The sequence below is a fragment of the Syzygium oleosum genome, unplaced genomic scaffold, assembly GCF_021117445.2.
Source record: "Syzygium oleosum isolate NSW1041296 unplaced genomic scaffold, Sole_v2.1 Sole_v2.17, whole genome shotgun sequence".
In the NCBI taxonomy this organism is placed as follows: Eukaryota; Viridiplantae; Streptophyta; class Magnoliopsida; order Myrtales; family Myrtaceae; genus Syzygium; species Syzygium oleosum.
The window spans coordinates 5,667,594-5,689,649 of NW_026607501.1; the positions used below are offsets into that span (position 1 = coordinate 5,667,594).

Consider the following 22,056-nt stretch of genomic DNA (forward strand, 5'->3'; position numbering starts at 1 on the left):
GTTTCGCGAAAAACTTACCGTGAGTATATTATTTTCTTATTTTATGGCTATTGAATCGCTGTGCAGAAAATTTATTGCCGAGAATTTTTTTTTCTTGTTTTCTCATTGACGTACCTCTAATTCAATCTTATTAAAATAAAGCCACAGCAGTGTGCTCTTTGCAGTCCTCAAATCCCGAAGAGATTTTTGCAGCGTCGTTATGGACAGTGTAAAAGACAAAAAAAAAAGTATTTTCACATCGATTTCTTAATTAGTCGACACGCTTTAATTTGCCTCGATTAATTGCGTTATATTCTATTTCACTATCCGAATTCGACTCATGCCTTACGTAATCCCACAAGGTTAAATAAAGTAATTGCTAATTCCCTAGTCTATCTACTTAAGCCAAACTTCCATATTCGAGACTCTTTCAATTTTAAAAAAAAAAATTTGCACCAATCTATTTAAAATGGGCTTTAGCAATGGGCTTTGGAGAGGAGGCTTTATAGTCTAGCTATTCCAGCCCAGCCCACATCAGCCGTCGTTTTCGATCCCCGAAGACGCGAAAAAAAAAACGACGGTGCGCTCCTTGCGTTTTACCAACCCCGGGGGTCAACGGCACGTCGTTTTCGCCCGCAAACTGGGAAGACGGCCCTCAGCTCGCGCCGCAGCGTTAAAACCTTAAAACCCCCGAAGACCAAAAGTGGCGGAAAGCAAAGGCTTAAACCCTCAGGAACCCTAGGAGTTGCAGAGAAGCTCCCGCGACGTCAATGGCGGATCGCCGCTCGAGTCCCGACGGAATGCCGCGCGCGGCTCCGCGTTCGGCCGCCGCGAATCATCACCACCAGTTCTTCGGTGAGCCCGTTATTCCGATCGTCAACTCCCTGCGTGCTTGCTTGTTCATCACCGTTAGATGTTTCGTGCCTCGTGATTTGGTCTAGATGAACTGAGGCTTCGATGTCGTGGAATTCCTCCTCGCGGCGGCGGCGGCTCGCGAGTTCGATGGGAATGTTGTTCTGTTTGGAGTCGTTGATCGGCACGAGCTGGGCTGAAACTGTTCGTTATTGCTTTTTCTTACTGAGTGGAGCGAGACGGGGTTTAGGTTTGTTTAATTCGGGATGTAGCATATGTCGGTTTCCCGCTCCGTCTTAATCAGGTGTTGTCGCGACCGAGTTCATCCGTGTGTGTGGATCGTAGTTTATCTACACTTGGAAGCATGAAAATTTGATTAGTTTCATAGGTAAATTAATTTGGCAGGCCCCCGTATCTGGATAATTGATCATCAATTTTCGTTGTCTCTGTTGGGGAAAAGTTATTGAGGCCTCTGTTAGTTCTCCGCATGCTTCTTCTGTGAACTTATGAATTTTATGGAGGTTGATCTTCATTTTTGGGTGCAGTATGGAGGGAGTTCTTGTGGGGTGCTGTTGCTGGGGCTTTTGGCGAAGGAATGATGCACCCTGTTGATACGGTCAAGACACGGATTCAAAGTCAGGCGATTCTCAGTGGGAGTCAGGTACAAACACAAATTATCGTGTCGGCATTTTGTTGTGTGTATTACTTAATGCTGCGGCGTCGCCTAAACCCAGTGTGACATGGTTGAAAAAAGAAGCGTACCTGAGTTGTTCTTGAGTGTCTCACTTGGCTCTCCCTGCTTTGCTTGCCAATGAATTATTTGTACTACATGGATACATGTGGATGCAATTTTTATCAGAATCAAAAGAGTGTACTACAGATGGTCCGTACAGTGTGGTCTGCAGACGGATTAAGGGGTACAACTTTCTTGTTGTGTTTTTTAGTACCTTTCATCATTACTCTTGCTGCATTGCTCATGGTGTGTACTTATTCACTGTAGGGTTTTATAGAGGTATAGCACCTGGAGTTACTGGATCAATTGCAACTGGAGCAACGTATTTTGGTTTCATAGAATCCACCAAGAAGTGGATTGAAGAATCAAATCCTGATCTTGGGGGGCACTGGTCTCATTTTTTTGCTGGGGCATTTGGTATACTATGCTGGACTCCTATAACCTTTCTGCTTAACCAAGCAATGTGCATCTCTCATTTGATTTCTCCCCTTTGGATGTAAATGTCTTATACGTATGATTTCCAATTTATGCAACCAATGCATGATGCATGAAAAATAGGGGAAACCCTCTGGATTTCAATTGGTTTGATCAATGACTGTCATACCTCTGAGGGCTCAATACTCCAATCAAACTCTTTGAATTTCAGGAGATACCCTGGGTTCTTTTGTATACGTTCCTTGTGAAGTGATGAAGCAGCGTATGCAGGTCCAAGGCACCAAATCGTCATGGAGATCAGTGGTCCAGAAAGATAGAGTTACCTTGAAATCTAATGCCCCTATGTATGGCTATTATAATGGAATGTTTCAGGCTGCCTTTTCAATATGGAAGGAGCAGGGATTGAGGGGACTTTATGCGGGGTAACTATTACAGTCAAACTTCCTACGTTCTTATGGACTGTATACATTTGTTAGATTTCGTCTGTAGACAATTAAAGTAGAGAGAGAGAGAGAGAGAGAGAGAGAGAGAGAGAGAGAGAGAGAGAGAGAGAGAGAGAGAGAGAGAGAGAGCTCACCCCTCTTTTCTTGGTAGAAACATTTCAATGCCGAGAATCGCTTATAAGTGAAATGTTCACAATTATCAGGTCTTTTTTCTGTATATCCTTGTCATTTCTAGCCATTGCAATACTGAGAATCACTCCCTTTTCTTTTCTTTTCTTTCGCAGATACTGGTCCACACTTGCTAGGGATGTTCCACTTGCCGGTCTTCTGGTAAGTTAATAAAATAAATGATGTCTCTTTTCAATTGCCCTATCTACTTTGTCCATGCTATCTTGCCGTCGTATCTGCTTTAGTGCTCCCTCTACTGCACATGAAGATAATTAAGCACCCTGAATTGTTTGGTGTGTCATCCAGTTACTAATTTACATCTTTGCAGGTCATGTTTTATGAAGCACTTAAAGAGATGACGGAGTATGGCAAGCAGATGTGGGTATCAGAATCAAATCTCCATCTTAGCAGTTCAGTGGAAGGATTTATATTAGGTGGATTAGCTGGTGGTATGTCCATGCTCATGCATTATTGTGTTTTATTAGATTTTTATTATTACTGTGATCTTTGTGCATCATAAGATCAATTTAAGGCTCTTTAATACATTCAGGTTTTAGTGCTTATCTTACTACTCCTTTGGATGTCGTCAAGACGAGGTTGCAAGTGCAAGGATCAGCGACGAGGTAACCTGATGCTATTTAGTTTAGAGAAGCATGGCTTCGTATTGGTGCAAAGACCGTACTGTAGATGTTTCATCACTCTTTCAAAGCTTTTAAGAGAATTTGCCTCTTCCCCATCCTGTCTCTCTTACCCACTGGCTAGCACTATTATTGGGGCCTCTGAATTAGTTGAATGTTCTTGCTTGAGTGCACAGATCAACGACTTCTGATCTGTGCCCCATAGCTAGTTGTGTTATATCTTTGGAGTTTCCATTACGTGACATCTGTTGATCTCCATAGTCTGAAGTGTTATTCAATGATGTTACTAGTTAATATTGTTCAGTGTCGATTGCCATGTGGTTACAAGAGGGGTGGCAATTTCATGCAATGTGCTGGGGAGAACGATGAGGCATATTGCCAGAAAAATAGAGCTTGCCAATGTTTCATTGTAATTGTGACAAAAAAAGTCGTTCCAGTAATTCCATTGCATGGTTAAGAGCTTCATCTTTTTCGTTCTGTACCCTAGGTCATACATATGTTCTGGAAGGATAAATCGTCCTCCATGGTTTTCCTTAAATCAAGTGAACTGAGAATCACAATGGAAAGAGAAGTTCTAATAGCTTCTTGTCTCAGGTACAATGGTTGGTTTGATGCAATTCATACCATATGGCGGGTAGAAGGTGCAAAGGGAATGTTCCGAGGGAGCGTGCCAAGGATTACATGGTACATTCCAGCCGCCGCACTCATGTTTATGGCTGTTGAATTTCTGAGAGACAATTTTAATGAAGAGCTGGACAACAATAACGCCCAAGAAGTTTCCACTCTGTCGATAGACAAAACTGGGTCTTTACCAGAAGTGGCTTAGTGACCATGAATCTTCAATCTCCCATACTGATTTTCATGGTGGAGATGGGGCATTGTGTTTTACCATATCCTTCCATTTTTAAAGATCCACGAAGTGTGGAGATAGAGCTAGAAAAACTGAAAGACCGACGCCCTCGCTGTCACCTTTGGTGGAAGGTCGAATTTCTCGAGTGTCGCGCGAGACCTCGTAGAGGCAAAGAACAGTGAGGGAGAAATTTTTTCGACCGAAGGGCTTGCCCGAGCTGAATACTCTCATAGGGATGTCGCAAAACCATTAGAATCTCTTTAGCGAAAGATTCATTTGTAAAAGTGTCTCCTCTGTAAGAAAATTATCCAGAGTTGATGAGCCGATTGGACCTATATACTAGAACTAGTATGATGTGCAGGGGTTCCATTGTGGATGGCTTGCTTTGGGCCAGAACTCTGCTTAATTTTGGCGCGCCGTCAAGTCAAGAAGGCGATCTACCATTTGGATAAAAAGATGCAAAGCAAAACGGAGGCAATGAAACATCCCTTTTTAGACAAGATCTTACTACATTTTGCCACAAATCTTGTACACTGAAATCCTTAAAGCCTCTCCTTTTGCTTTTGAAAAAACAGGATTTAGGAGAAAATTATAGCTCGGTTTGTTTTGCAAAAAATATTTTTCATCGTCCACAAATATGTTTAGACATTAAATGTTGTTGATAATGAAAATATTTTTCATTAACTAATTATTTCAAGCGATATAAGCTATTATTTTTAAAAAAATATTTTTCAAATTATTTATTTCCGCACAACAAATGGAGTCTAAGAATTGAAAATGACCCCTTCGGTGTCCGGTGGTTAGTGCATAGTTTTTCAATGAGAAGAAAGAAAAGAAAAAGAGAGAAAAGAAGCACCAAGTCATGATGAATCCTTGTAATTTGGGTAATGATATTAATAGACTCTAAATTTTCGCTATAACTTTTAATTTGTTTAATTTGGTTCTTGAACTGTTCTTAAATGTTCAATATTGATCCTAAACTTTCAATTTGTTCGATTTTGGTCCCTCAAATTTCCAACAAAGTCAAATAAGTCTTTCAACACTATTCAAAAGTTTTCATAATTATACCAATGCCATAACTAAGAATATTTTTTCTTTTCAATCATTTTCCTAAATTAACAAAACTACGCTATCTTTTTATTAACTTTTTTACCTTTTTGATCTTACGACGATAGTTTTATTTAAGTTTATTTTAGCTTATAACTTCCGTAATAGTAAAACTAGATCATTTAAAGTTGTGTCGCGTTGATATTCATGCTATTTTATGCCTAAAAATTTCATGAGTATATCTAGAAATGATATTGATTTATTTATACATATCCATATTTATATTAATCTAAATCTTGTTCCTCATTATTTATAAGACACAAAGCCGAAAAAGATTGAAAATTTTATCAATCTAAAATCCTAGGAACAAGAGCTAGGTTATTGAAAATTTTATCTATCTGAGATTTAGATTAAAATAGGTACGAGTATATAAAGATAAATTAATATCATTTGTAGATATATTTATGAAAATATTTAGACTAAAACTAATAGGAAAATCAATCCAATACAATTTTAAATGATTTATTGTTATACTATTATACTGATCATAAGTTAAAATTTACTTAAATATAACTAGTGTAATATATAGATAGACCACAATGCTAAAAATGTAATAAAAAGATGGCATATTTTTTTTTATTGATTTAGGAAAACGATCGAAATGAAAAAATATTGTAAAATTCGAAAAAATAGTGCGATCATAAAAACTCGTGAATAGTGCAAAATAGGGGTGAGCGGTTCCAAGTTTCGTATAGGTTTCACATAGAATTTGGAACCTACTAGTTGGTACGAGTTCTCCATTTTTTGGAACTTGAAACTTACCCTGCATACTTTGAAAATTAAAACCTACCCTGTCATGAGTTCCGAGATTGGTTCCAGGGTGTATCCAGGTTCCACTTTAATTATTTATTGAACGATTGTAGTGAATCATCACTTTTAATGATTAACATTTAATAATATAATCCACTGAACACAACATATATTTAAGCATAAAAAAATATGAAATATTAACAAAGTAAAAGTCTCAGTTATAAAATGAAAGTTCGGACTAGTGGTTTCAAATTATACACTCATTATTGGACGCCATTGAATACCGCAAGATCATGCAAATACATAGACCAAGAAAAACACAAAAACTTGTTCCCGATTCCAGATTCCACTTACCTAGAATCTGAAATGCTGGAACTTACCCGTTAAAATAAGTTTCCCAATTTTGGAACTTGGAACTTACCCTGTATATCTTAGAATTCGAAACCGGACAGGTTTCTATCGGTCCGGTTCTCAGGTTCCGCTCTATTCTGGAATCATGCTCACCCCTAGTACAAAAGGACTAATTTGACACTGTCATGGAAAGTCGAAGGACTAAATTGAATAAACCGAAAGTTAGGGGACTATATTGAAAAATTAAGGAGAAAAATTGGGACTTTTTCCTCCTGCAATTCGAAGCTGCAAAATATTAGATAGAAGCTTCTTCCTTCCGGTGAGCAAATTCCCGTTGAATCCTCTACAAAGCTTTGCTGAATCCCCATAAACCCTAGTCCAAGAAATCGATAAGCAAAGCACCGTCGCCGGAGAATTCCTCTCGCGAATTTCCGACGAGCGAGGCCACCGGCGGCGGCGGCGATGGCATCGGAGAAGCGGTGCCACTACGAGGTGCTCGGCCTGTCGCGCGACTGCACCGCCGACGAAATCCGCGCCGCCTACAGGAAGCTCGCCCTCCAGCGCCACCCGGACAAGCTCGTCCAGTCCGGCGGCCTGTCTCCGGAGGACGCCACCGCTCAGTTCCAGGAGCTCGCCCACGCCTACGAGGTCCTCTCCGATCCCAAGGAGCGCGCCTGGTACGACTCCCACCGCTCCCAAATCCTGTTCTCCGATCGCGGCGGCGGCTCGGCGGCGAGCTCGCCGGTGCCGGACCTGTTCGCGTATTTCTCGAACACCGTGTTCTCGGGATATTCCGATTCGGGGAAGGGGTTTTACAAGGTGTACGCGGATGTGCTCGATAGGATTTACGCGAACGAGATCGGTTTCGCGAGGAAGATGGGGTTGGGGCTCGATTCGGTGAGGGAGGCGCCGCTCATGGGCAATCTGGAGAGTCCCTACGCGCAGGTGACGGCGTTTTACAATTACTGGCTGGGTTTCTGCACGGTGATGGATTTCATGTGGGCGGACATGTACGATGCCGCGGCGGGCGTGAACCGGAAGTCGAGGAGGGTGATGGAGGAGGAGAACAAGAAGCTCAGGAAGAAGGCGAGGAGGGAGTTTAACGAGACGGTGAGGGGGTTGGCGGAGTTTGTGAAGAAGAGGGACAAGAGGGTGGTTGATATGATGGTGAAGAGGAATGTGGAGAATGAGAAGAGGAGGGAGGAGGAGAGGGCGAGGAAGAAGCGGCTGGAGAGGGAGAGGATGGAGAGGGCGAAGGCGTACGAGGAGCCGGAGTGGGCGAGGGCCGAGGAGGAGGAAGCGGACGAGGAAGGAGGGTCTTCGGGGGAAGAGGAAGATGAGGAGAGGAAGGAGGAGAAAGAGCTCTATTGCGTCGCATGCGGAAAGAAGTTTAAGAGCGAGAAGCAGTGGGAGAATCACGAGAAGTCGAAAAAGCATAAGGAGAAGGTCGCCGCATTGAAGGAGTCATTTGTCGAGGAGGAGGATGAGGAGGAGGAGGAGGAGGAGAACGAGGATGCTGAGGCGACGGGAGTTGAGGAAGACAGGGCAGAGGAGATAGGAGAGAGGATGAGGGATGATTTGGAAATCAAGGAGGACGAGAAGGAACAGATTGAGGACGGGGGCGAGATGAGCGAGGAAGAAAGGTTCTTCGATGTTGATGAAAGCAACAAGGAAGTAGGGACTAAGGAGATGGAAGGACCTTCTCACAATGACGATGAAGATGACAAACTCAATGAAATGAGTGTTCTTGAGGCAATGTTGTCCGGGCGCAAGAACAGAAGGAAAATGGCTGCAATGCAGGAGCTTAGAGCATCTTCCAAAGTCGATGCACAAAACGGCGAAGAAGAATTCATGGAGTATGATAGCAGGAAAAGCACCAGAAAGAATCGAGGGGCTAAGAAAGAGAGGTCCAGAAAGAACAACGGAGAAGATGCAGACACTGGCAATAGCAAAGCTAATGATCAGAGTGGTGATAGAACAAACGGAGACGATGATGCAGTCGTGGATGGCTCGGCTTGCAAGTTCCCTCAAAAAGACGAAAGCGAAGCTATAGGAGGCAATGAAGTGGCGAAAAATCAAGCTCTAAACCAGTCTTCCGACAGAAAGAGGACGGGAAAGAAAGATCCGATCACTAAATCAAATAATGCACCTAAAGGGAGGAAATCCAAGGTAAGCGAACATGTTGTCGTTTCGCTTGATGCTCTTTCATTGAAGTTACGTGCCATTTCATATCTGCATATCTTTTCCCACCCCAATGGCATTTGAATGTTACCATTGTTCATCGCTGTCGAGGTTACTCACTTTCAAAGAGTCATGGATATTTACTTTTGCTCTTTCCTACGTAAAGGACTGTGTGTCGCAAATTTTATTGGTCGAGAAGCAATTGGAATTTTTTCGAGTTATAGACCAGTGGTGTTCCGCTTCCTTGACCCTCAGTCTTGCCTTTCCTGTCTCTATATCGTTGCATTACTCCAGGAGTTAGATGTCCATTATCTTGTTTCGGATCTTGCTGTAATTTTGCCTAATGTTGGATACACATCTTGATGCAGGCATCAGCGAAGAATTCTGACAATCTTTGTGAGACCTGTGGACAGGAATTTGATTCCAGGTAATAAAATTGTATGGTCATTTGATCAGAGCACGGTTCCTAGTCCTTGCTGTTCTTCCTTTCATTGATTTTTTCCGTCGTGTTACGATAACCAGGAACAAATTGCATAAGCATTTGGGAGAGACGGGCCACGCTTCGCTGAAATACCGAAGATGAAATACCCGATTCAGTTTTGCTTCATCGAACCATCCCTAAGTTAGGGACAATGCATTTACAGGGCTGTATTTCGGTGCCCATTATTTTGTTCTTTTCATTGTTTCAATTGAAGAGGGCAATAAGCATTTGAAGGCAGCATGGGATCCTATTTTTATGCTGATTCAAGGCTGGACATCATCTCATATGCATGCGGGACTAGTTGATTGAAGTCCACGGCCTAAATGATCAAATGCTCCGAAGGAGCAAATGTATTTCATCTTGTTGGTGTCTGAAAACTTTTTTGGTCGGTGTCTTAGTCTTTTTGACTGTAACTGTGACAATACTATGAGCCTTTCTGTATGGTTAAAGGAGAGCTATATACATCACGTTAACTGTGACAATACTTTTTTGAGTTATCATAAATATAGTTCGCCCGTTGCTATGTTCTCGCCACCTCCATGCGTTGTAGCGCATTCAATCCAGGGTGGCAGAGGCTAAGTGTCTCGACCGGATGATTGACGAGGAAACATAGCAACTATAATTCAGTTGCCGACATGGCACAAGATCTGAACGATGTAGGATTGGTTTTGGACAACAATTTCATAACTTTCACTGCCGCACAATTTTTGAACAACTGAAACCAGCTATCCAATACCTGGAGTAATACAAAAGCTGAGAGATATTCGCATATTTCCAAAGGGTAGAGAAGTCAGGGAGGTGTCGGTTGTTAATACTTTCCTTTTGTGCTCTTCAACCGAAGTAACCTGGGGCCAAACAATCAACTTGGCGGGGAGATTACAATCGTCCTAGTTCTTCAAACTAGGAGCTAATTCCTGAGGTGAGTCGTCTAATTCAGTTAGCCCCCAAGAATTAACTTCTGGAAGGTTCGCCAACCAAGTGGCGACAGCTTTCTTTTCTTGGCTTATGTGACTCACCGCGCAATCTTAATCGCGTGACATGAGGTTTCAGCAACCTTCGATAAGATGGCCATTAGGATCCGCTCACCCGCGGAAGCCGTCTTCAGACCCTTCAATGCCGTGTAAGAATCCGACGCCACCAGAACCTGCCTGTGGCCTCTGTCCCAAACCAACTTTGAACCTCGAAGAATAGCCCACAAGTCTGCGGCCAAACTACTCCACTTAAAGGCACGTACTTGTTGAACTTCTGAGCTGCTCAATCCACAATTTTCCTCCTTCAGGTATAAACCAACTTCTATGTGCCTGCTGAGTATAAACAACATTGGTCGAAACATTAACAATATCGCTCATAACTCGAATAACTGTTTGTGTCGATCTATTCACATGCACCAAGAACGTCTCTTTTTTCTATTGTCTCCCTTTTCCTTTTCTAGTAGATTCCTTCTGGTGCATCCTAATTCCTTCTCTGACCCAATTTATAACTAACCATAACTAGTGTTCCCACAACTCATTCACTAAAAAGTGAACATGGCAATCAGACTAGTTGCAGACAGATGACCACATTACCCTCCAACTTTCTGGATTCTTGGCACTCTTGAATGTCTCAACTATTTTTCATGCAAGATGGTGATCTGATCACATTACATAAGCTCAACAGTCCTTTCATCAGCGTTGCAGGTGATTAGAAATATAGAATCTATCATGATAAACATAAGTATATTAAAGAGCCTCTGAGAAAGGAAAAAATGAAAAGTAAGAAGAAATAAGGCTGAAACTTTCAATTAGATTTGCAGGGTCAATGGCAGTGACATCGCACGTGACCAAAACAGCATGCACATTTAGCCTGGTACAGAGAAACCTATCCACAAACTAATCACCGCAACTCATGAGAAGCATCTAAACGATGAGTAGAATTTTGAGTTTAGTTATTGAAACCTTTTTTGTCATCTTCCAGCTAAATCTGTAAAGACTCCAGAGAATTACCAATAATCTATTGGCCATATGGGTGAAGAAATTAGCAATTCCACGAACAGAGACTAATTAATCATCCTCAGCTACCTGTCTTTAATAATATCGCAGGTATTACGTCTTCAGTTTCCATTTGAAGTGTCAATTCTTCAAGAACACCATGAACATCCTCCATACCCAACTGCAAGGCCCTCCCGGACGAAAACATATAGAACTTATTACTCAACTCAATCCAACTCTGGCCTGGGACTTTCTTCAAACCCTTCTCCTTGGCAGAAATCCGCAGTCTTGCAGAATCATCCCACTGGCCATTTGCAGCATAAATGTTAGAGAGAAGCATATAGCTTCCCGTAGTTTCCCAATTCTGATTGAAAACGTGTGAGGCTGTTGCCTCCGCAAAATCTGTATCTCTATACATCCTGCAAGCATTAAGAAGAGCTCCCCAAACACAAACATTAGGTGTCATTGGCATGGCTTTTACTATCTCTCCAGCTTCCTGCAAGGAACCAGATCGGCTCAACAGATCAACTAGACATGCATAGTGTTCCATCTGTGGCTCAATTCCAAACTCTTCAGTCATTCGATCATAAAGTTTACGACCCTCAACAACAAGCCCGGCATGACTACAAGCAGAGAGAACAGCAACAAAAGTGACCTCATCTGGCTTAATTCCAGTTTCCACCATTCCATCGAAATATCTCACTGCATCTTTTCCTAAACCGTGCATTCCACACCCCGCGATCATTGAGTTCCAAGAGATCAAGTCCTTCGCAACAAGTTTCTTGAACACCAGGCTCCCCTCATTAAGGCATCCACATCTCATGTACATTGTGATCAAGCTGTTTGCCACCAGGAGGTTATGATTCAACAAAGCCCGAGCCACATGGCCGTGGACTTCCCGACCAAGGTTGAGTGCCGCCAACTCTGCACAAACTGATAAGACACTGGAGATGGTTACAGCATTCCCCACGATGTTGGCAAGCTGCATTTGTCTGTAGAGTTCCAAAGACTCTCTCCCTCTCCCTGCAGAAGCAAATGCATCGATGATGACACTCCAACTTATCACATTGGGCCTCACCAATGAGCAACCATTGGATTTCTTGAGCTGGGAGAATATTTCAAAAGCCTCGTCACATAATCCAGACTCTGCATATGATGTAATTAGAGCATTCCAACTGACTATGTTCTTGGATTCCATTTCTAAGAACAATTGGCTAGCATCTTTTAATTGTCTTTGCTTCCCATATGCACATACTAATGAATTCTTCACAATCAAATAAGCTTCGCAACCAACTTTTATAACAAGTCCATGTATTGCTTTAATCATGTGGAGTGCAATCATGTTAGAACAAACAGATAAAACCACAGCTAGTACTTCAGCACTGGGACCAATTCCTCTCATTCTCATCAAACCAAATAACTCCACAGTTTCGGCATCGCGGCCACTTCTGGCATGACTCGACAATAACGATGTCCATGTGACCACATTTGGCTCCACTCCTTCAGACTCCATGCGCCGAAACATCTCAAGCGCCCCATCACAGTCGAATTTCAATGCAAAGCCCGAGATCATCGTGTTCCACGAAATACAGCTCCTAGCACTCATTCTATCAAACAGCTGAAGCGCGCTGCCCATTTGCCCAAGCTTCGCATACATACCCATCAATCCATTCACCACATGCAAATTATGGTGCAAGCCCATTTGCAAAGCGTGACAATGAACACTCCTGCACCAGATTGAGCGACCCATTTCGGCACAATCTCTCATCACCAAAGGAAAAGTGAACCCATCACCCAAAACCCCGACTTTTCTCATCCCAACATATAGCTCCAAAGCTTCTTCATGACACCCATTAGAGGTATAAGCTCTCAAGATCGAGTTCCACAGAAGCAAATTTGACTTGCACTCCGCCGGCGTTTCATCAAACACTATGCGGGCATTGCCGAGAAGCCCGAACCGGGCGTAGACCGACACCAGCCGAGCCGCCAAGAACGCGGAGTCGGAAGCGCCGGCGACGACAATGCGCGCGTGGACGCGTCCTGGTTGCTCGGCCGAGCAGCATCGCCGGAGGAGGTGATCGAAGAGATCGAGGAGTTCATTGCGGGCGGGAGAGGATGAGGGCGAGCTGGGTTGAGATCGTTCGTGGGAGAGCGAAGAGAAGAGGCGGCGATCGGTGAAGTTCAATGCGAACGCGAGACGAGCTCTGGGGATGAGTTTCGGGCGGGGAGAGTGAAGCATGAAGCACGATAGTGGTGCTTGCTCCACGGACGCGCGTAATCCAAGCGACTCAACTCATTGAACAACAGATATAACGGTCCCACAACTTTGCAACTTCATCCTTGAACTTTTAATTTATTGAATATAGCCCTTCAAGTTTAGCTTAATATTTAATGTGATCCAAAAACTTTTAAATTTATTCAGTGTGATCTCTGGACTTTTGGTACATATTCAATATAGTCCCTGAACTTGAATTAATGGAATAACTATATTAAACATTTTCATATAATTCATCGCCTAAATTAAATATGTACCCAAAGTTCAGATATGACAGTGAATAAATTAAAAATTCAGGGACCACATTACATATTGTGTTAAAATTTAGGGACCGCATTAAACAAATTAAAATTTCAGAGATCACGTTGCACATTAAAGTTCATGGACTGTATCATTTCCCTTGATAATACAATACAAAAGGCCGCGAATCCAAGTTAACATTTGCATTTTGCTTTCACCTTTATATATCACCTCGAACTGAGTGCGAACAGAAATGAGACATAGAACGTTCTGCAGTGGTATGGAGTTAACGGCAACGACTATATTTCAGTCCCGGACAGAACATTGCATATACAGCCCATGAAAGATGCGGAATTGGTTTTGGACAGCAACTTCACAGTTTGCCACTTCCAAAGCCTACACTGAATCAGGGGATGATCAGTATCTTTACAATTGGTAATTTCATAGTATCTGAAACCAGCTATACAATACCTAGGGGCTATACAAGAAGCCGTGAGATGTTTTAGAATTTCCTAAGCCTAGAGGAGTCAGGGAGGTTGTTGGTTAATAGCTTCCTTTTCGTGCTCTTCGGCCGAAGCAATCCCGGGGCCAAACAATCAACTTGGCGGGGAGATCCCGTTGTCCTGGTTCTTCAAAATATGAGCTAATTCCTGAGGTGGGTCATCTAATTCAGTTAGCCCCCAAGGATAGAGTTCTGAATGGTCCGCCAACCAAGCGGCGGCGGCATTCTTTTCTCGGCTTATGTGACCCACATTGCAATCCCAATCGCGTGACATGAGGTCTCTGCAACTTTGGATAAGATCGCTGTTCGGATCGCTTGTCTGCGGAGCCGTCTTCAAACACTCCAATGCCGTGCAAGAGTCCGACACCACCAGAACCTGCCTGTACCCTCTGTCCCAAACCAATTTCAAACCTTGAAAGATAGCCCACAAGTCTGCTACCAAACTACTCCACTTACCCAGATTAAGGCTATAACCCAAAACCCAATTCCCAGATGAGGTGTGCACTGTTCCACCAGCTCCAGCAGAACCTGTGTTTCCCCTGGAGAATCCACTGGTATTCAGCTTGACCCAATTCCTATACGAACAGCCAAGTTCCAGCAAACCGACCTTTTTATTGGGTTTCTCTATCTTAGGCAGTAGTTTCGGACTCCTTTCAACGAAGTCGTGCTTATCTAATGCAATCTCTTCAACTTCAACTTTCACTTGCTGATTTGATTGTTTCGGGGTTTCCACTCCACTGGATGAATATACCCGTTCAGAACATGTATCTTCTCTTTTCACGATAAATGTGGGGCAGCATGTGATTTTAACAAGTGGCGAACTGGTACAATTAGCTGTTACAGGATCCACGACCACATCTCGGGCATGTTCCTACCAGAAGAGTATCCCTGTAGTTAAGCATTATGATTCTGAGAGCAATCACTAATTGAATTTTGTTTCAGCAAAGTACTTTCACCTGAAAGCTCTCCGGAAAGTCTGTCCCAGGCAAAGCAATCTCATCTATAGTTCCTTCTTCATGGCTTGTACCGCCCCCCTTGAAAAAATTCGTTGAGAGGTCATCAATTCCAGTGATACTGACAATTGTGCCGCTCTTGTTGCTATTGGGATAACCATTATTTGAGTGGTCTTCAACAGAAAGAGGTGGATGAACATTGAGCTCCTCATGCAAACTTTCACAATCAAGAGTACTCTTAGCACTGCGGAAGATTCCCCACAGGAAGTATTCGCTTTGCAACCCCACAATAAACACTACAAAAGCAAAAAACATGAAGTCGCATCAGAGAAAATTCGAAGCATCACATACTGTGAGCGACCGCATTCAAGTCTATCAAAACAAAGGATGATCTATGACAAAGAAAACGAGGTTGCCACTGTGTAGGGTCTGTATGGCGGAATACCTAACTCGCTTCCAATAGGATCTCAAATCTGCTGGCACGTTTATCATTTTAATGATCATGCAGTGGCCATTTGGCCATTGGGAAGTTGTATGATTGCAATATGCTAGAATGAATGACGTAACTGTTGATTAGGCAGAACTTCAGCTCTCATCCATGATGGAACTTGTCGATCAGGCAGACTTCTTGGAATTCATGTCAAACACATACTACGATAGCATCGTGAATGGCTACAAGCGAATGGAAGAGGTTTACCGCATACTATATCAACAACACCATTCATTCTGACAAATTATTCCTCACGTTTAAGACCCGTGCATCTAGCCAACCCTTCAAATTGTACCAGCATGAAGCATCGGGTAAATGTTCTCTCTCTCCATTCTTAAGGGCTAGAATGTTGCAGGAGCAGACATGTAAGAGTTTTTATTCCTTTCTATGGACGGGGTGGGGTAAAAGAAAAACCATACTAGGTGAAACATGCACAATGAAAAATCAATGACAGGAAAGAGTTGCCAAAACCTACAATTAACCTACGACTAAACTAGAGTAGCTTCACTGATCTCAAAGCCTTGTAAAGATTATTGAGGTGAAGTAACCAGTGAGCTGCATGTACCTTCTAATAGAAAGGTATATATCCTCTGAACTCCAACTTCACACTAATCTAGTTGGAAGTCTCGGGAACTAAAGCCTGTGTATAAACCTTCCATCAATGTCAAGCACTGATTATCCAAAACTACAGCTTCAGTTTGTCTAAAAATTATCCATTCTCAAGAATGTCAAAGTAAAAACTCTTCTTGCATTACTGTCAATAGTAGAGCACCCAAAAAGAATGCCCGAAAAGAAAAAATAGAGGAAATTCCCAATTAAAATAACAACCAGCACATTTGCAGAAGGATCTAAGGAAACCGGAACTCACAATGTGAATCCACGTGTAATTCTTTTGATGTGAATAGCAGCAACTCCGCACCATTGATAACACCTCTCATTGCATACTCCTGGCTAACCATGAGTTGAACAAGGGCAGAATATTTTGCAATGTACCTATAAGTTATGATAAATATTTACGGCATCAACCGCCGATCATGTCCAATTAAAAAATACCAAGCACTAATTCATTAAGTGGTTTTTTTTAATAAACAAAGAGGTTGAACTAACCTATCAACAGTATTTGCAGGATAAAAGTACAAACCAATGTCACCGATACCAGGACCTTCATTTTGAAATATGTCTGTCAAAATATGGGTCAGAGGGATCGGCTCCATACAAATCTCCAAAGGCATATGCAGTGAAAGCACATATGCTTTCCTATGAACACTGCATGGAGGATGCGCACGGAACAAATAGCTGCTATCATCGGGGATAGCATCACCCAGAAATTTCAACCTTCCGCTGGTGGAGAACAGAGAACGCCCAAGTTACATAATATGAGATAATTCAAACTTTAAAAATGCTCAATGTTAGGATTCACCTAATTCAATACATAATCCTTGAAAAAATTCACTTGCTTTCATCAGGATCCAAGACTATAAATTCACTAGCAACATTCAGCCAAGAAATATCCTATCTATCCACAGGATGATCTTTCGCTAAGCTCAAAGAATAAGTTTCAAGCACAGCCCAAAATATTTCCTCACACCTATATGAGTATTCATGTGACATTGTATGCAGGGGGAGACTAGTAGCAGTAGATAATATATCTGCAAGGCACAAAAAGTTTCAATGGCAAAAGGAGAATCAGAAAAAGCAATGACGTGCAGAAAACAAGTGCAAACTGAGTTTGCCATGTTGGTGAAGGACTATTAGCACCACCTGCATGGAGCCCCTGAGTTGCTTGCCATATTGGTGAAAAGAGTACAAGAGGTAGAAATCCTACTTTGTTATTCAAAGATAATAGCATAGAAATGTCGACACTAAAAGATGCAACCGACCATTCCATAAACTTGAGCTATTGCTTCATATCCACTTGAGTTTGGCATGTTTTTCTCACACTGCTTTCTGCTGAGAATTACATGCATGATCTTTATCAAACCTTACAAACCCCTCTATTCAAAAGGCATGACTCTTCTGTCTCGCCTCATTTGTCCCTAGTAGATGTGCCTTTCTCAATACAACAATTAAAGTCCTACGATCAAATTCATCGACAACAGTTTCTCCAAATTGTACGCCTCAAACATAAACAGATTTTAAACAAATCAAGTAAAATTGATTGCTCACCTCCATGTTGCAGATAGAGCAGGAAGATAAGGCCGACATACTTCGAGTTTAGGTAGAATATAGTGCAGGAATCTAGTCTCCTCAAAAGTATAACCATATTCTGCTGCAGCATCATTGTTGCCTCCTATACAACACGAATGAAAAGTTGGTATAGATGGTCTGCAAAATGATCTAATGCAAGGACCCTGGAGAAAAGAAATATTTCCACATAACACACTACTAGGCATAGCCCAGTTAAAATAGCAAGATTATGATAATTAGAAAAGCATTTGCATGATGAACGTAAACCCCAACTGGACATCTACTAACTGTTGTTTATAGAGAGAAGATAAATCCTCCAAAAGTTCAAACAGAAAAGCAATGTCTGGCTGGATGGTAACGAGTTATCACACATGAGATAAATCAAAGACACGGTAATCGCTGGTCATGTTTGGAGAAAAACAATCATTACATGAAAAAAGGAGGAAAAAAGAAGAATTCCTGTCTTGAGAGAAATGAACAACAAATCTAGGACATAAACTTGATCGAGTAAATAAAAGATGAAGAGCAAAACAAGTCATCCCTCTACTTCATATAAAAAAGTACTTGTTGAATCAATTGGACAGTATCATTGAAGATCAAATTTATGCTTTGAATCTACCACAAATATCATAGCCTTAACCATAAAACTAACAAGTGAAAAGAACAAAGGACAAGAAACAACAGAAACTCTCAATTTTTACCATAAAAAGGAATGAAAATAAACAAACTCGACTGTCCACCTAAAAAATTCCCACCATCAACATCTAGGTTATGACCACCACAATATCTCAAGAAAACATATCCTTAAAGTTTTCGTCCCTGTGATATCATGAAATCCGGTTGCAAGCACAAAAATTGTCTAAACCAGACATAGTCACCTCTGTATAAAAGAAGGAGATAACCCGACAGATTATAGAAGTTTATAATAAGAAACACATAATAATTAATGTTGAAAAAATAGACTTGAGAATTATCAGGATCTTATCTGGCAAGGTAATTGAAGAAAAAAAAGATCACTGTTGCTTCCTTGCCTGATTTATCAATGGGTTGAGAAGATCTGGATGGTGAAATGGGTGACAAGGACTCTATAGATTCTTCCTTTGCCCGAATGGATTCTTCCCTTTCAAAGGAAAGTCCATCAATATCCATCGACTGCTCCTCACCGACATGCTTCTCTGGCTGCTGAACAAGATCCTTCTTGTCTGAAATAGATTCTTCCTTTGCCCGAATGGATTCTTCTTCTTCAAAGGAAAGTCCATCAATATCCATCGACTGCTCCTCACCTACATCCTTCTCTGGCTGCTGAACAAGATCCTTCTTCCCTGAAATAGAGTTCATCCCATCTATCAAGTGCAAAAGTAATTTTTGAGAAAAGAGACGAAGCTGCCAAAGAAACATCTGAACTCAACAGCAACAAAAGAAGATGTTGATTCAGCCAGCTTATCATCATGAATTATGGAACTTGGCATATATGATTTATTTAATACTTATCCAAAACGAGATGTGCTAATATCTGCTCGACTGCCTTGATGCCATGCATGTAAATCATTCCATATGCAAGACAACAAACACCAACTGGCTATCGATAATGCATATGATGGCAACATTACCCATAAATGGAAATGTCAAGTTACAATATATAACCTGTATCGTCTCTAATAACTCAAGCTTTTAAGAAAAAGGCTGTGCATTCGACTTTATATCAATCTGCTACAGTCTTGACAGTCGGTTGAAATATTACACAACAATAATTTAAAATTGTTATCATATAAGTCACAGATGCACTTACAAAAATATTACAGATTGCAATTACTTATTCGTGAAAGCCAAGCAAAACTTAAGATGCCTCACTCTCCTTTCGGACTGCTCCCTAAGTATTTAAGCTAAAGATACCATTTCCTCAAGCGGGGAATATTCTAACCAACATTGAATTTGGTGAACAATTTACCATATATTATTGGCATAGTAATTTGAAAATAAGGCCGTCACCTTTCAGTTCTTTTGCTACTGAGATGTCATGCTGCCGATTAATTGATGAACCTATATTCAAGCTTTGACTTTTTAATGGATGTTGGCAACCTGAAGATATTAAATGTTGATTGCCTTTTGCCCTCACAGGGGACTTTGAAGCAAAGACCTTGGACTTCAATGGATTCCGCCGTGTACTAGATGCCGCAGGTTTTAGGCACATATGACTACAAGAAGATGTCGTTCTCTCTCTTGCTGATAATTTGATGACTTCTTCAGTAGGAAGATACATCACTTTGCGGGGTTTGGCAGTTCTTTGCCATTTTGGATAAGCTTGCCTCTTAATTATCGATGGAGAAGCGGTATCTGGAGCTTCTCTACTGCTCGGTGATGAGACCATTGCAATGGATTCTTCTTGCAAATGGGAAATTGTCAGATTCGCGTGGTCAGTAGATTGACAATCTTCACAATACCAATCTTCAGGGACTTCATGAAAAATTTGTGCCGCGCAGTAACTGGACTTGATTAATATGAGAACAAACAAAATGAATAGATTAACATTTCTCATTGGCAAGAATGTCCAAGCTAGATGTGATTGGGAGAATATGTGGAAAGAAGAAGCAAATAAATTTGATAAGAGTACATCATCAACAATTCTGTGCCTTTAGAAAATAAAAATGGGATAACATTATAACAAGTAACAAGAGGACAGGAAACCATTCCAGATGAGGGATGTTTAAGTCTTTATATAATTAAATGTCTGAATTGGGTTCTCCCGACTTAACTGAAAATTAAAGAATCTGTCTTCAGTAGTAAGTCCGAATATGATTAAGACATATCAACAACTTGATTTCCAATTATTATATTTTTCAGAGATGTCACTTTACAATAGACCAGGTTTTCCGGCAAAACGCAATTGAATTAGGGAGAGAGATCGTACATATGTTGCCGAGCAGGACAACTTGAGCATGTTACCATCAACTCAGCATAACCAACATCACCACATATATCACAAGGATCATCCTGCAATAAGAGAGATTTAATCACAAGGGAAAAAGAGGAAATTGCAAAAACACGAAATTCAAGAAGACAACAGCGCAATCAACAATTCACTGAACATATAGCCCCGCCATTTTACAAGTAGACTCGTGCATAGGACACCAATTACAAAGCAACCTAGCTTCGGCAACATGAGAGTCCATCGAATCATACCGCGAGAATAGAAAATGGCAAGAAAACACGAGTGTCCGAGTACAACTGAAAGATGCAAGCCAGTCAAAACGATGCACTCGGCTGGGGCGGTCGAATTCTTACATTATCGAATCTTTACACCATTGGTGTACAGAGTATGGCTCAAACAAGCATACGTCAAACCCACCAGAAAACAAAAACAAAAACAAAAAAAAATGAAGACGAAAAACACCTGAAACTGAAAATGGGAATCAGCGAGAGCTCAAGCAAATACTAATGCAAGATCGACCCATCATTTAATCCCGCTCGCGACAGTGTTTCTCATCAGCAACTGTGTCCAGAAAGAAAAGGGCGCATAAAAAAACTGGCACGGGGTCAAAGAATTGTCACTGTTCGATCGCTTTCTTCATCTCTACTCGACCAAACAGCCAAAACACACAGCCCCACAACTCCATCCACAGCAAGAAAAGACACGCCTCCCGCATCACGCTACACGAAGCGGACACCACCGATCTTGCCTCAGCTGCTCCGGAGCCAAGAACGAAAAAAATGGGACCAGGCAAAAAGCTCGCCACCAGAACAAGCAATGGCGGCGCGACACGCACGACACGTCAAAACGGACACCGGCGAGAGCCGCTCGCGGTGCCATTGGAAGAAGCGCAAACAACGTTCGACCAAAACAAGAACAGAGAGAAGCGAATCGCGAACAAAACAACGTAGTTGCTTCTTTCTCGCGACATTGCCGATCGAAAATGCCCAAAGGCATGCCAAGAAAAGCAAGAAAGCGGAAAGGGCGGATGGGAGGAAGGCGTCGTGTGAAATTAGGGTTTCCGGAAGAGGGTTCTCACCAGGGACTCCATCTCCATTCTTCTCTGCATCTTCTTCGCGAGCAAAGCTAGCTAGAGAGAGAGAGAGAGAGAGAGAGAAAGTAGTAGAGAGAGAATGGTGCATGCGCTGCTTTCCGCGAAGGAGGAAGAAAAGACGGTGCGGGAATATCCGCCTGCCGTCGCGCCCGCGGTTAGGTGATGATGGTCCGACGCGATCGCGCCACGTGGGACTGTGGGGATCGATCGATGGATCGATTCTCTGGGTTCTTTTCGACGCGCCGCAGAGGATTCTCACTCCGCAATGTCATGGTCAGCAAGCGACGAAACCATATGGTGGTCGTCCATTTCTATTCTTCCATGCAGAGATTAATGTCCATCGACGCCAATCATGCAAGAAGCATAAGGAGATATAGTAGCTAAAAGAAATCATTTAAAAAAAAAGGACTATACATTATTTAAGGGTTAATTACAAAAAAAAGCATCAATTT

The 22,056-nt window shown here is 41.9% G+C and overlaps 4 protein-coding genes across 11 annotated transcripts; 2 read left to right on the top strand and 2 right to left on the bottom strand.

The window, feature by feature from the left end:
* Window positions 1-619: 619 nt before the first annotated feature.
* LOC115691623 (S-adenosylmethionine carrier 1, chloroplastic/mitochondrial) lies at window positions 620-4,455 on the top strand. Its single transcript, XM_030618324.2, has 9 exons — window positions 620-834; window positions 1,377-1,492; window positions 1,691-1,748; window positions 1,832-1,981; window positions 2,211-2,421; window positions 2,727-2,772; window positions 2,939-3,059; window positions 3,161-3,233; window positions 3,843-4,455. The coding sequence occupies exons 1-9, from the start codon at window positions 750-752 to the stop codon at window positions 4,072-4,074; spliced, it is 1,092 nt and encodes a 363-aa protein (XP_030474184.1). The 5' UTR covers window positions 620-749; the 3' UTR covers window positions 4,075-4,455.
* Window positions 4,456-6,699: 2,244 nt separating this feature from the next.
* LOC115691659 (DNAJ protein JJJ1 homolog) lies at window positions 6,700-9,450 on the top strand (the record flags this gene model as incomplete). The annotated part of the gene is made up of 3 exons (XM_030618369.2): window positions 6,700-8,475; window positions 8,856-8,914; window positions 9,010-9,450. Coding segments are annotated over 3 exons (1,896 nt in total), but the record flags the coding sequence as incomplete, so codon positions are not given.
* Window positions 9,451-9,783: 333 nt separating this feature from the next.
* On the bottom strand, window positions 9,784-13,258 carry LOC115691625 (putative pentatricopeptide repeat-containing protein At1g17630). Of its 3 annotated transcripts, none has more exons than XR_008818208.1 (2): window positions 10,951-13,258; window positions 9,784-10,269 (listed from the first exon to the last, which is right to left on the bottom strand). XR_008818208.1 is itself a non-coding variant. In XM_056318942.1 (2 exons), exons 1-2 carry the CDS (start codon window positions 13,172-13,174, stop codon window positions 10,262-10,264), a joined length of 2,157 nt encoding a protein of 718 aa, XP_056174917.1. In that variant the 5' UTR covers window positions 13,175-13,258; the 3' UTR covers window positions 9,784-10,261. The 3 variants fall into 3 exon arrangements, 2 of the variants coding, with proteins under 2 accessions (XP_056174917.1, XP_056174916.1); XM_056318942.1 differs by having other exon boundaries at window positions 11,026-13,258; XM_056318941.1 differs by having other exon boundaries at window positions 9,784-10,272; window positions 11,026-13,258.
* Window positions 13,259-13,781: 523 nt separating this feature from the next.
* LOC115691638 (uncharacterized) lies at window positions 13,782-21,721 on the bottom strand. Of its 6 annotated transcripts, none has more exons than XM_056319291.1 (9): window positions 21,590-21,716; window positions 20,491-20,573; window positions 19,572-20,065; window positions 18,614-18,784; window positions 17,562-17,685; window positions 16,503-16,736; window positions 16,264-16,388; window positions 14,909-15,201; window positions 13,782-14,823 (listed from the first exon to the last, which is right to left on the bottom strand). In XM_056319291.1, the coding sequence occupies exons 1-9, from the start codon at window positions 21,617-21,619 to the stop codon at window positions 14,047-14,049; spliced, it is 2,331 nt and encodes a 776-aa protein (XP_056175266.1). In that variant the 5' UTR covers window positions 21,620-21,716; the 3' UTR covers window positions 13,782-14,046. The 6 variants fall into 6 exon arrangements, with proteins under 6 accessions (XP_056175266.1, XP_030474199.1, XP_056175268.1 ...); XM_030618339.2 differs by having other exon boundaries at window positions 18,614-18,925; XM_056319293.1 differs by having other exon boundaries at window positions 19,572-20,070.
* Between the last annotated feature and the right edge of the window lie 335 nt (window positions 21,722-22,056).